General features: G+C 43.7%; 1 protein-coding gene across 2 annotated transcripts in view; it reads left to right on the top strand.

Annotated features, from left to right (window-relative positions):
• The window catches only part of TBC1D9 (TBC1 domain family member 9), an 80,081-nt gene that overhangs the window by 46,741 nt on the left and 19,809 nt on the right, over nucleotides 1–13,531 (top strand). For both annotated transcript variants that reach the window (XM_075127701.1, XM_048847076.2), the window contains exons 9-12: nucleotides 11–161; nucleotides 3,387–3,601; nucleotides 11,691–11,808; nucleotides 12,874–13,159. In XM_075127701.1, coding sequence (XP_074983802.1) covers nucleotides 11–161; nucleotides 3,387–3,601; nucleotides 11,691–11,808; nucleotides 12,874–13,159 — 770 coding nt within the window. The remainder of the gene's footprint in view (nucleotides 1–10; nucleotides 162–3,386; nucleotides 3,602–11,690; nucleotides 11,809–12,873; nucleotides 13,160–13,531) is intronic.

Genomic DNA, 13,531 nt, shown 5'->3' with positions numbered 1-13,531 from the left:
TTATTTTTAGGCAAAAGAGTTTTTGAAAGAACAAGCCTGGAAGATTCACTTTGCTGAGTATGGTCAGGGTCTCTGCATGTATCGGACAGAGAAAACAAGAGACCTTGTGCTGAAAGGCATTCCAGAAATCATGAGAGGGGAACTTTGGCTGCTGCTTTCAGGTAGGTTCCAGTTTAGAACCTTGTCATAGGTCATGAGCTATAGTATGAGAGATGGCACTGGGCTGAATTTTCAAATGTATTTAGGCTCCGAAAGGTGCAGGGAGGCACCTAGTAGGATTTTCAAAACCACCTAAATAAGGTTAGGTGGCTAACTCTCATTGAAGTCAGTGGGAGTTAGCCACCTAACCTGATTTAGGTGCTTTTGAAAATCCCAGAGGTACCTACCTTCATCTATAGGCACCTAAATACCTTTGAAAATCTGGCCCAGTGTACCCAGTGCTACACAAAATGATACCAGTCCATGCCTTGAAGAATTTACAGTGGTTTGAGGCCTCAAAAATGAAAATTAAAAATCCCTTGGCAAGTAGAGGAGCAGGTCAAAACAATGAAGTTACAGGTCTCTTCAGAGCAATGTTATAAACAAGGTATTCACTGAGCCTGGACCCAATGAAACTGCCAAGTTGTTTGTACGTTTTGACCAGGTTAACTTGTGAGGATGTCTTGATTCTGTCACTCATATATAATGAGTGTGGTAAAGATTTTGTCATGGTTATTTTTGATAAAAGTAATGGACAGGTTGCAGGCAATAAACAAAAATTCACAGAAGCCTGTGACCTGTCTGTGATTTTTACTAAAAATAGGTGGGGGGAGGGAGAGACTAAAAGCTCCAGCCCCCACCGCCCGTGATGGCAGCTGACAGTTTTGCAGCCCCATCGCACCCAGCGGCTGACAACTCCAGGGCAGGTAGCTTGGACTCCCGCTGGCTGTGGTGGCTGAGAGCTGCAAGATCTCCACTACCCACAGCAGCTTAAACTCCAGGGCCCCTGTCACCTAGGACAGTTCAGAGCTCCCGGGCTCACAGCAGCTAACAGCTTCAGCTTCACTGCCCCAGGGCCCGGGGCTGAGGCAAAAAATGTCTTAGAGGTCTCTGAAAGTCATGGAATCCATGACTTCTGTGATCTCTGTGGCAAAATCTTATCCTTAATAATGAGTAGTAATATTTTGTGCTTTGCAGCTGGAACATGCTATATAATAACTCTATTCCTTAGCACCTTTGTGTGGCTGGCAAGTATTGTTCCCACTTTACAGATAGGGAAACCAATATGAAGAGGTTAAATAATTTGCTCAAGGTCTCTCAATGAGTCATTGGCAGAGCAAAGATTGGAACTCAGGAATTCCAAGCTCCAGGCCCTTTGTTCTGTCTTGTAAGCCAGACTATCTTTATGCACTTAGAAAATGGATGATCCTTTAAATTATTAAACCACTGTATGTCAACGGCTTGATTCTCCATTCTGTCTGAGCTGCAGTTAGATGGAAGGGATGGGAGAGGGTGCTGCAGGGAGCCAGTTGCAGCTCCTTAACTCAGGGCTGTATGGTCCAGTGAAGCTAGGGCTGCACAGGAGCATCTCTGACTTACACCACTGGCATAAGGTCCCTCAGAAGGAACCTTACTCCTGCAGGTGGAGAATCAAACGTAGCAGAGCCATTGGTGCTGCTGTCGCACCCTTGGCTTGAAGTGGTTTCCATTATATACAGGGTTTGCAGTTTGGTTCAATGGCTCTCAGCCCAAGATGGGCAGGGATGGTGTCCCTAGTCTACAGATCACTTGATGATTACCTGTTCTGTTCATTCTCTCTGGAATACCTGGCATTAGCCACTGTCGGAAGACAGGATATTGGGCTAGCTGGACCTTTGGTCTGACCCAATATGGCTGTTCTTATGTTCAGCTATCTTAGCTTCTAGATGGCTATTCCAATTTGCATAGACAGTGAAAGCAGACTTCCCTATTCAGACTTCGACATGTAGTTTGAACATCAGTCAGCCACTTGACCTTTTATCCTTTGGTAATTGCTTGTTATCTGTCAGTTATTCAAGTTTATACTTTGCTTGTGTAAAATGAATTAATGGTTTAAAATATAGAACCCCCTCAAACATATATTAAACAGCTATTACAGTGTAAGAGGGGATGATCATTTGCATCATAGCTAAAGTGAGGTCAAAAAGAGGTGGTTGATACAATCTGTACCGATTTGACCTCTGTAGATAGGATAGCTACAATTTGCTCACATTTATATAAATGTGATGCATCCTTCTGTGTCTTGACGGATTGACAGCATAGCCCATGGATGAGCAAAGATGTCCATTAGTGTCTGGGGAACAAATCAACTGGAGGAAGATAGTTAGCCTAACATGCACTAGTTACCAGAGTTAAAACAGTTTAAATGGCTTAAAATGAAAAGGGGAAATAATTCACATTAAGGAAAAAACTCTGGACAATAAGTCCCTGTATATGCTACAGATACATCTATACCTGGTCTCCTGGTACCAACACAGTTGTCCTCTAAACTCATTTCAGATATGGTTCTAGTTTTTGAAGTAGGTCAAACCTTAACCATGTTTCATAACTAAATTAAAACTGACCTATTGGTGGAGATATTTGTCATGGAGAGGGAGCAGGTATACAGAAAAAAGGTTGGTGTTATTTTAAATAGAGACTTTTTGGTTGAGGAAGGTGTGGTCTAATGGTTTGAACACAGGGCTGCAAATCTGGATCTCCGGAGTTCTAATCCTGGCTCCAGCACTGACTCTTTCTGTAGCTGTGGGAAAGTCAGTTAACTTCCCTGCTTCTTTTTTTCTCTTCAAAATAAGGATAATACTATGTGCTCACAGGGATGCTGTGAGAATTGACTGAACGATGTTTTAAAAATTGCTCTGAAGATGAAAAGCTCTATAGAACCAGCAGCTATTTTGTAAATGACTTAGAGATAGATGTGGCTGGTGGTCTCGTGGTAGTCTGCATGTGAACAGGGTGCCAGCCAGTAGGCTAGGAGTGTGCTACCAGTAGCATACAGATCGTTCCAGTCTGGGGAAGGACACGGTGGTGGTGGCAGCTGTTAAAGCTCCACTGCTGTTCAGCATGCTCAGCATTTCTGCCCTACTGAAGGAAAGGGTTTATTTTTGTCTTTTATCATTATGTGAAACCGCTTTTTAAAATGTACCCAAAGGAAAAGGCAACCAGCTGGTGTTTTTATGAGTGCCAGGCCAAATTTATCCTCTTTAAAATTATAACATTTTAAACGTATTTTCAAACTTTGTTTCTATTTTAAAATTTCCATTCAAGATGTCTGAACTAAGGGAACAAAAGAAAATAATGTGACTATACTATGTCTGTTAGCCCTTACTTAATTATCCTGCTTCATTGTTGTTGCTCTCTCCTGCTCCTAGGAGCCATTAATGAGATGGCCACCCACCCTGGCTATTATGAGGACCTCGTGGAGAAATCTATGGGGAAGTATAACCTTGCCACAGAAGAGATTGAGAGAGATTTGCACCGCTCTCTCCCAGAGCACCCTGCATTCCAGAATGAGATGGGTATTGCTGCCCTGAGGAGAGTATTAACAGCTTATGCTTTCAGAAATCCAAACATAGGATATTGTCAGGTAATTGAAATGTCTTGCCATCTTTTCAAGATCTAGAATTCCCATTCCTGTCTATTTATTTTGTTGGTTTTTCAATCAGTGGCTGCATGCTAATGTACACAGTTGATATATTTGATCATGCACATGAACATTTAGGTTCCCGATTTGTTTGCACAAAACCCTGATCCTGCAAAGAGTTGCATTAGTACAGACTCCTGCATCTATAAGTGGTTCTCAAACTTTTGCACTGGTGACCCCTTTCACACAGCAAGTCTCTGAGTGTGACCCCCCCCCCCCCGCTTATAAATTAAAACACATTTTTATATTTAACTTTATTATAAATGCTGGAGGAGAAGCAGGGTTTAGGAGTGGAGGCTGACAGGTTGTGACTCCCCCATATAATAACCTTGCGACCCCCTGAGGGGTCACAACCCTCAGTTTGAGAACCCTGGATCTACACAGAGTCCTCTTCGCTTCAGTTGGACTCTGCACAGGAGTCTATGCTAGCATAACTGTTCGCAAGCTCAGGTTCCAGAGGCACTAACTGGTTGTGCATACTGGTTTGTATATGCAGATTTGTGTACCCATAAATATAGTGGCCAGTGTAAGGATGACTAAGGATCTGTCCCCAAGTGCGTCTAATTAAAATAATAATCAAAAAGTGTCAGAATGAACTCTTAATAAGGGATGTTCTGTGAATGACCCTGAAAGTCCTTTTAGTAACATTTTTGCCTGTTGCACAGCTTCTCTCCTCGTTCATTACTCATGGGCTATTTATTGCTCCCACCTGTGGAATTCAGTGGCAGCCCAGTGTTGTTGCTGGAGGCTCCAGGATTAAACTCTGCCCTTCAGCTCAGGACAAGCAACCGATTTTCTCCTTTCAAAAGTGGAACAAATTGGTGGTTCAGTTTCTCCAGACCATTTAATTTTAAAACCTTTCCTTTGTTTTGTTTTCAGGCAGTTGTGACTTATAACCTTCCTCCTCCTCTTCCCCCAGATTAGATAAATAGCAGCACTGTGGTTCCTACCACCTGGATCTGCCATTGCAGCACCTCCCTGCTGGACTCCTCTGCCCCCACTCAAGCATGGCAAAGCTGTCTTGCAAACACCTGGCTTAAATCTAATCCGTGTTGCCTTTGTGAGGCAGCACTTACAGGTTCTACAGAGGGTGAATGATGCCCTGCCTGTGACCAGCCAGCCTACCTTTGCACTGCTAGGGCATGGGGCTCAGAATCAGACTGGCATGTCAGGTTCCCACCTTGTCCTGAGAAGCCATGACTCCAGTGCAGAAAAGACCAATCATTTGCTTCTGAATTTTCGGGGAGAGCATCTGAGGACAAGGAGGAAGCTATCTGGCCAGCTCAGGGGGTTGGTCGCAGAACAGATCTGTGCTGGAAGGGGTAAAAACCCTGAAAGGATCCAGAGTTTCCCCTACCCTGCAGCTCCCTGGGGAAAGAAGCGGAGGCTCTTCCTCCCACTGTGAATCGGGATTAACTCTGGGGTAAGTCTTGCAAACACCAGAAACTTCCAAGAAGCAAAAGCAAGTGTGTCTTTGCAAGTATTGTTAATGAACAAATGAGGTGAAAATCAGGGGTAAGACCCCTCCTCCCTGGCCTTGTCCCCTGAGGGAGTGTTTGCTAGGGCTTGTCTCCTAGGATCACGGTGCTCTGTATCATTCCCATTGCCTCTCCCACACGCTTCAGCATGTCGAGGCTTGCAGAGGAGCCTGTTCCTCCTGTGCAGCTCTGCCTCCGGCTGCAGAGGAATGGAAAGTGTGCCTGGGGCTTTCTGAGTTTCAGCCCAAGAACCCGCACTGTGCCAGGGGATGAGCTCAGATTTCAGACAGCAGCAGAATGGGAGTTGTGCCTTCTGATCATCAGCAATAACTCCTTGCTCTGCCAGGGAAAGGGGTGTGTGTGTGTGTCTCTCTCTCTCCACCCCTCCCCTGCTCCCCGAGCTGGCTCCACATTAAAGCCTTAGGAGGTCACTCAGTCTGTGACCAGAACAGAGGCACATGAGGATTCCACATCCCTCTGCGCCACAAGGGGATTACAGAGGGGTAAGTGAGAAATCCCTTCCCATGTTCAAAGGGAGTCTGTTTTCCTGTGTAAAGTCCTGAGTTTGTACTAAGTTGCCCCTACTGCACTTACTTGGACGTTTTGCAGTCTGGGGAAGCAGGCAAGGCAGCCTTCCATGTTCCCTGGAGACGTCTAGCAAGCTACCTCCACAATTGAGGTATCAGTATCAACAGTATCCCTTCCTCTATTGCAGAGGTGGGCAAACTATGGCCGGCGGGCCACATCTGGCCTGCGGGATGCTGCTGCCCGGCCCCTGAGCTCCTGGCCCGGGAGGCTCACTACCGGCCCCTCCCCCGCTGTTCCCCCTGCCATGTGGATATGCCGCCGCGCGGGCAGCGGGGCTGCGAGCTCCTGCCACTCTGAGGGGCATGGTAAGGGGGTGGCGGTGGCATGCGCAGTGGGGGGGGGGTTGGGTATGGGGTCCCGGGGGGCAGTCAGGGGACAGGGAGCAGTGGGTGGTTGGATGGGGCGGAGGTTCTGTGGGGGGGGCAGTCAGGGAACGGGGAACAGGGGGTGTTGGATAGGCGTGGGAATCCTGGGTGGGGGGCTGTCAGGGGGTAGGGGTGTGGATAGGTCAGGGGACGGGAGCAGGGGGGTTAGATAGGGAGTGGGGTCCCGGGGGGGCGGTTTGGGGCAGGGGGCTCCCAGGAGGGAGCAGTCAGGTGACAAGGAGTGGGGGGGGGGTTGGATGAGTTGGGGGTTCTGAGGGGGGCGGGAAGTGGGAGGGGCGAATGGGGGCAGGGACCAGGCTGTTTGAGGGGGCACAGCCTTCCCTACCCGGCCCTCCATACAGTTTTGCACCTCAATGTGGCCCTCGGGCCAAAAAGTTTGCCCACCTCTGCTCTATTGTGTGGTCACCGTGCCAGGATAAATAGTGTACTACCTCCTCCCTATAAACAGTCAGGGAAGAAGTACCACACATGCATTGGACACAAAAAATCCCAACCAAAACAAAACACAAAAACCTACAAGGATGTCTGGCAGTAGCTTGCAAGGAACTCATTAATGTTAATAAAATATCTTCCTCTTCAAGCATTATTAGACACATTTCCTGTTGATAAGTTTGAAATGAGGATATCTGATTAAACTAAAATGTTTTATATAAAACAAAGAAATTTCATAAGTTTGGGGAGTCTAAGGTTGTTGCAGCAGTAGGTCCACCAGTCAAAGACATAGTCACACTTGCATAAGGGGACTTCCTTCCAAAAGACTCCATGGACCATAGTACTAATGATACATTGCACAGCAGTTTCAAAGCCTCAGCTGTAGCCTTCAGAACACACATTTTTCATATGTTTAATAAAGAATGCCTTCTTTGTGGAAAACAAGAGGCTAACTGTCTAGAGGTCTGAGCCTTGCTTGGAGTAAGACGTCTCAGGTTCTGTCCTGTGATTTGTACCAAGCAGTGGATTTTCACTTGGTGGCTACAAGAAAGCCTTGTTACATCCCTGGATTGCCGTTGCTTGTCCTAAATGGATATGTTGTGCAGAGGAGCTATTGGGGGAAACGGTAGAGAAATTTCTGTCTGAGATTGCGGACAGGCCTCAGCCCACACTGTTGAAAGCAGCATTAGCAACTATTGGTTGCTTCTAACACCAAGGGTATCCAAGAAAGGATTGTTACCCTGGGAGAGGGAAGAATCTGGAGAAGATGCTTTCAAAGAAACCTAGATCAATTTTCCTTCAGTATGACACAGAGCATTTGTGTGCGAGAGTTCAGAATTCCTGTGGAGGACTCTTCCTTCTGATCTACCTTCTGCACCCAGAATCATAAGTGGCTGGTGGTAGGCACAGATTGTATGTAATGCATCTATAACCAGGCATAGGCAACATACCAATCAGTATCGCATCCAGAGAAACAGACCTGTTCCTAAAGGAAGAACTGCCATTAGCTCTTGAAAATCCAGAGGAACTTTTGATCCCAATGCAGAGAACTGCTCTCCAAGAGGTCCTGGTCCTGGTTGTAATTTTATCATAATGGTAAAGATTTGCAAAGATCCAAAACTTCATTGCATCCATCATTTCCTGAGGGGTCATCAGTAGCCAATTGTTTCCAAATGTTAGGGTGCTATGCATCAGCTTCATCCCCTGAGCAAGATTTCTCGAAATGCACCTAGTTAAATTCCTTCTGAGGACTTACTTAACTTCGCATTGCCTCAAGTGCATGGTTTTGTCATTCTCAGATAACATCCAGTGCCTCTTTGTGGGCAGGTAATTTCAAACAACGTGCTGAAAGCCAACCCAACTCTAGACGCATGTGTACTCGTATGGAAGCAAGCGTACTTGGAAGACAGATTTCCAAAATCTTATCATATGTATCCTTTCAGTTCATTTTGACATCTCTATCAGGGTGTGTCTTTTTAAATTAAAAAGACAAGGCAAAACCCACAAACATGGCCATGTGGACATATGGGGTCAGACCAGTAGTCCATCAAGTCCAGTATCCTGTCTGTGACAGTGAGCAGTAAGGTGCAAGAAACCACATAGCAGGCAATTACAGTATTCACAGAGAAAGTCTCCTCTTACTTCCCATCAGAGGTTGGCTTAGAATTGAGTCATAAGTGTTTATATCCTTTCTGAAACCACGGAACGAAGCTGCTCCTTGGCAATGGAAATAAAGGCCTGGGAAGAGAAGAATCTGCTGCCTTTCCACACTGCGTACATAACGCATACAGAAAAGAGGAAAAGGGAGAGTTTAAGTCCTCCTCGTAAGAAGGCACTATGGACTTGCTAGATAGCCAAGACCCCCACATTGTACCTATAGAAAACACCAGACCTTGTGAAGCTGGGACTCCTTCATTCAGACTGGGAACATCTACAGCTAATAGCCTGAGCATCAGAAGAGAAGTGTAGTTCAGCATGGATTCTCCTTTAGCCTCTGATACAGTTTGGTGTTCAGAGAGAACTCAACCAGGATATTTCATTCATTGATCTGGTCAAATTTACATTTCAGGTGTGAGGGGAAACAGGAAGCTCTTTGGGGCAGGAACTGCCTCTTTGTACCTCTACTGCCCAGCACAATAGACCCTGACCTCTAGAGGCTTCTGTAATACCAATATGATCATAATCCCAAAGGTCTGGTGATCTCAGCTACACTAGAGTTTTTCCAGGAGATTTGTTTGGAGTCCCGCAACCAAACACCATAGAGATGTGGATACCAGCCTTGTAGCCAACCACATTGGATCTTCCATTTGAATATCAGTTGCCAAGTTTAATTACACTGACTAATTTAGACAAGCCTGTGGCTGGCCTTTCTAGTCACCATTACCTGAAAAAGGCAAGTTTTGGAATTAATTCCCATATCCATACAAGATATGCCTTTGTCATAAGGAAAAAAATATTCTTACAGCTCCAGAAACCTTTCTGCTCAAGGTAAACTCCTCTTTCCACAATTCCTGAGAAATAGGTCTCCCGTCATTTGGTTCTACCCTTCGGAAGATTGTGACATAAATGGGCGTTCCTAGAGCTCTGAAGATTCATCTCTAGTGTATAGATTACATATGCCAGTTGTACCCTGTTCATCTTACTCTGTCCAAAATGCCAAGGCCTTAGGGACTCAGGTTGCTGCAGCCAAGATGTAAAAATCCTGCATCCGTTAGCATGCTACGCATCTAGGAAACTATTAACAGAAATTTCTAGAGGCCCTCGGGGGGGGAAGTGTATGAGCCTGGGGAAGATTTGCAAAGGTGCTACTGGGTTGGTTTCCACATAACTTCTTAGTTTAACTCTTGCTTTTTGTGGGCGGGGTACTGCAATTCCTGGCTATTGTGCTACTACAATAATTAAACTCTGTCCCTACTTCTGGGATTCACTGTTCACTACTTCCTATGGGTAATGAATGAGGAGAGAAGCTGCATGTGCAACAAAATGAAAAAATTTTTACATTATAATTTTCCTTGTTAGCAGCTTCTCTCTGAATTCAACCCATCCTGGTGGTCTTGTAAATAAAAATATAAACTGAACATTTTCTCCAAAGGGAGATTCATACATATATTGTCTTAAGGTTAAATTAATATAGTGTATCAAGTTATCTTACATTCCAGCAACCAATTGTTAGTGTTATCTGCAGCTGTGGAGGAGCTCTTTTGGTAGCTTGAGCAGAAGGGCAGAGCTTAGTCTTGGAGCCTCCAGCACAACATTGGACTGCCTCCAAACGCCACATTTAGGGGGCTTTGGCCCATGAGTAATGAATTCAGAGAGAAGCTGCTAACAGAAAATGATCAGGTAAGAAACTTTGCGTTCCATTTCAAGAAAAAGTTCCTTGTATTTCAAATGTTCCATCGTATCTTAGTTGCTTCAAAACCTTCTTTTTGCCGTAGTTGCAAGCAGTGTTAAGGAAAACAACAAGGTATCACATAAGCTATTATAGCAGAGTGCAGCTCTGCTGTAGCTAAGATTGAGCAGCAGTTTCTCTTCGAAGTCTGGAAGCATTATCTGGTCACAACCGTTAGAGTACAAGACTGCAGTCTCCTTTTGTATATCTCTGTGCCTTAGCTTCCCTGATTGCAAAATGGGAATAATACTTGTTGATTTTCTAAGAGTGTTGTGAGGCCTAATTTAATCCCTGACTGTAAAGCACTTCAATATCCCTGAATGAAAAATACAGAGGGAGATGCAAAGTATTCTAACCATCATCATCAATTCATAAAGAAGAAATCACTCAACATTTCTTGAAGTATCTTTTGTTAATAATAATAATAATAAAAAAAAGGGAGGGGGAATGGTAGGACAATGAACACTGGAATAGTGGCAACAGGAGCACACTTGTAACCCTGGCCCTCACAGTCAGGAGTGAAATTATAAGTAGTCCTGGATCATGGTATTAAAGTACGTTTTATTCTTTCACAGACCTAGTGACAGTTATAGCAAGTATACAAACTCTAAAGCATTATATAAATAGTAAACAAGACTAAAGAGAAAAGGATAGTGTGTGACTGCATCATAATGAAGTATTGGGTGTTGGGAATGGATCAGTATATATGAATTGACAGACCTTGAAAAGGGATCTGAATCAGAATTTCTTAGTTTTTAACTGAGAACTAAATTAGTGTTTTTAAAAATATTTAACTTTCATTTTGGGGGAGTTAAAATATAATGAAATAACTTTAAAAATGTGTTCTTCTGGGACAGTCACAGAAAACAAGCTGGTACTATACCTGCCCACCATCTGTCATCTCTCCTATTAAGTTAGGGTTTAAAATAACCAATCTGTTCCTCAAGATTCAAACTCTCACATGGAAATATTATCAAAGTAGGTCATTTTTTCAGGCCTTCTGGCCTTGACAAAGGAGTTAGACAAACACTTAAAATGACTGAGAGCAAACAAACACAGAGCAACATTGTGCCAGACATTTGTGTAAGATGGAGGAAATGGGTCACAAGGATCCTTGCCCCCATCTCCCTCCTTACACACACACACACACACACACACACAGACTGGGCATACTTAGTCCTTCTGCTCCATTGTGCTCAAGACTGCTCAAGATTGGCACCACTACTACAAACATTTGCCTCATCAGTGGAGAGCATGACCTCCATTGGGTTTTTTGGTTTTGTTTTGCACTGGCAGAAAGCCTGGGGTGTGTAGACTGCATCCTTGCAAAAAATGGTGTAGAATCTGCACTCCCCAGGGCTCCAAGAGGCATTGTGGTTGAATGAGGCACAGTTCCTTCAGCCGCAGCCCTGGAGAGAATGCACCTCCCTCAGTACAACTCAACAGTTGATCTCGTGAAGAATGAACAATAAATTGATTGTGCAAAGAAGCAATAACATCCAGAGTCTTGATTTTCAGATGTTTTGAAGAAACTTCTCATTAGGAACATTAGGAAAACATTGTTTGCTGTACTTCCAAAAGAATTTGGACTGCTGAATATAGCAGAATATATAGTAATTTTTAAGTGAAATTTCTTCAGGGTAGATCCATGGCTAATTTCTGACTTTGCATAAATTCTTATCTGTTCAGACTTTGTAGCACTAGATATGGCAAGAGAATTTAGAAATTACATCTAGTGACTTATTTTTTCATTCTTGTAGGCCATGAATATTGTCACTTCAGTACTTCTTTTGTATGCAAAAGAGGAGGAAGCTTTCTGGCTGCTTGTGGCTTTGTGTGAACGCATGCTGCCAGACTACTACAATACAAGAGTTGTTGGTATGTTAAGGGGATTGTTTTTTCCAAAAAGTCCTTAAATATCCAGAAGCCTGTTCTGTTAATTTTTTTTATTTTGAAATAATCAGATGGTCAGCACTGATGATATATGAACTGTTGCTAACAGATGAGAGAATGAAATAGCTAGTTCAGAAGTTTGGAAGCAGCTACCTAAGTAGATATTCTGCTTGTGTTAGTTCTTCACCTGCTTGAGGTAAAACAGAATTCTACAATGGACTCGACTTGACTTCTTTTAGGTTAAAGAGGTCAGAAGGAGGTTGGAGGCTAGAATTTTAAGTGTAGAGAACAGAGGATATAATATAATTACCAAATGAATGTGGTGAGGGGCAGGGTTGGGTAGTTTACAGGAGAAGGTTGTATTACCACTCACCTCTAGGTTGTTGGTTTGAAAGGACATTAATAACTGAAAGCCTTTACTGTCTTATGACTGGCTGTTGGCTTGCATGAAATGAATTGATGCTTTCAATCCACTTCCATAACAAAAATCATTGTTACTTACCTAGCAAAGGCACCAATGACTGAGCTTACCCACTCAGTCCCAGAGGTAGTGGTGTGGAGATACTTGTGTTTGCTGTTGCCTGTGTGGTGTGCATGTTCTATAGAAGCTCTTCAGCTTTGTGCCACCACAGGGAACAACCACTAAATTTTCCTTAAAAATGAAAAAAACTAACAAACTCTTCTCCTTCCTCCCCCTATCTTGCCTCTCCCACCACCACTCCTGCGATGCTGAGAAGTAGAATTCCACCATTAATGGTGGGTGCCTTATCTACAGGTGCCAAAGAACGGGTTTCAGAACAAGAAAAAACCCTGTTTGCTTTTTCTAGGCTCTGTGTTTATTACATTTGTTTTCTGTATAATAGTGTTTTGCTTTTTTTTGGTGCTTATCACAATTTAATAACAGAGAAGGATCTATCCTTTCTCTGGTGGTAAGGAAATGTATATAAGCATCTTGGAGAATGTTCTTCTAATATTTTTCCCAGATGGGTCTAAATGTGTATTCATTTGATCCTAAATGTGTGCGTGCCCAATGTTACTTATTTCCAACAGGAGCTCTGGTGGATCAAGGTGTTTTTGAAGAGCTGGCCCGGGACTGTGTTCCACAGCTTTATGACTGCATGCAGGACTTGGGTGTTATCTCCACAATTTCACTGTCCTGGTTCCTCACGCTTTTCCTCAGTGTAATGCCATTTGAAAGTGCTGTGGTGGTTGTGGATTGTTTCTTCTATGAAGGAATAAAGGTGATATTCCAGTTAGCTCTTGCTGTGCTGGATGCTAATGTGGACAAGCTGCTGAACTGTAAAGATGATGGAGAAGCAATGACAGTCCTGGGAAGGTATTTATTGAACAAAACCAAAGCTCTGCTTCCGGTTTTAGTGCATTTAACTTATTTACCAAGAAGCTGATGATGTCTTTTAGATGCTTGAAATCCTTTTTGTCTGTAACAGGAGTTATGTGTTCCTTTGTCAAAAAAGGCTTTTCATATATTTCTGAGTGACCATATCTTCTTATCTAGGCCTGGTATTCACCTAAAAAGTAGATTAACCTAGCTACATCACTCAGGGCTATGAAAAATTTTGCGCCTTGTGTGATGTATTTAGGTTGACCTAATTCCCCACTGTAGACTCGGCTAGATCAATGGAAGCTCTACCACCTCATCGAGACGTGGATTAACTACATTGATGGAAAAACCCCTTCCATTGATGTA

Source organism: Caretta caretta, chromosome 4 (genome assembly GCF_965140235.1).
Source record: "Caretta caretta isolate rCarCar2 chromosome 4, rCarCar1.hap1, whole genome shotgun sequence".
Lineage (NCBI taxonomy): Eukaryota > Metazoa > Chordata > Testudines > Cheloniidae > Caretta > Caretta caretta.
Note: the sequence above shows the minus strand (reverse complement) of the source record. Positions and strands in the feature narration are given on the sequence as shown.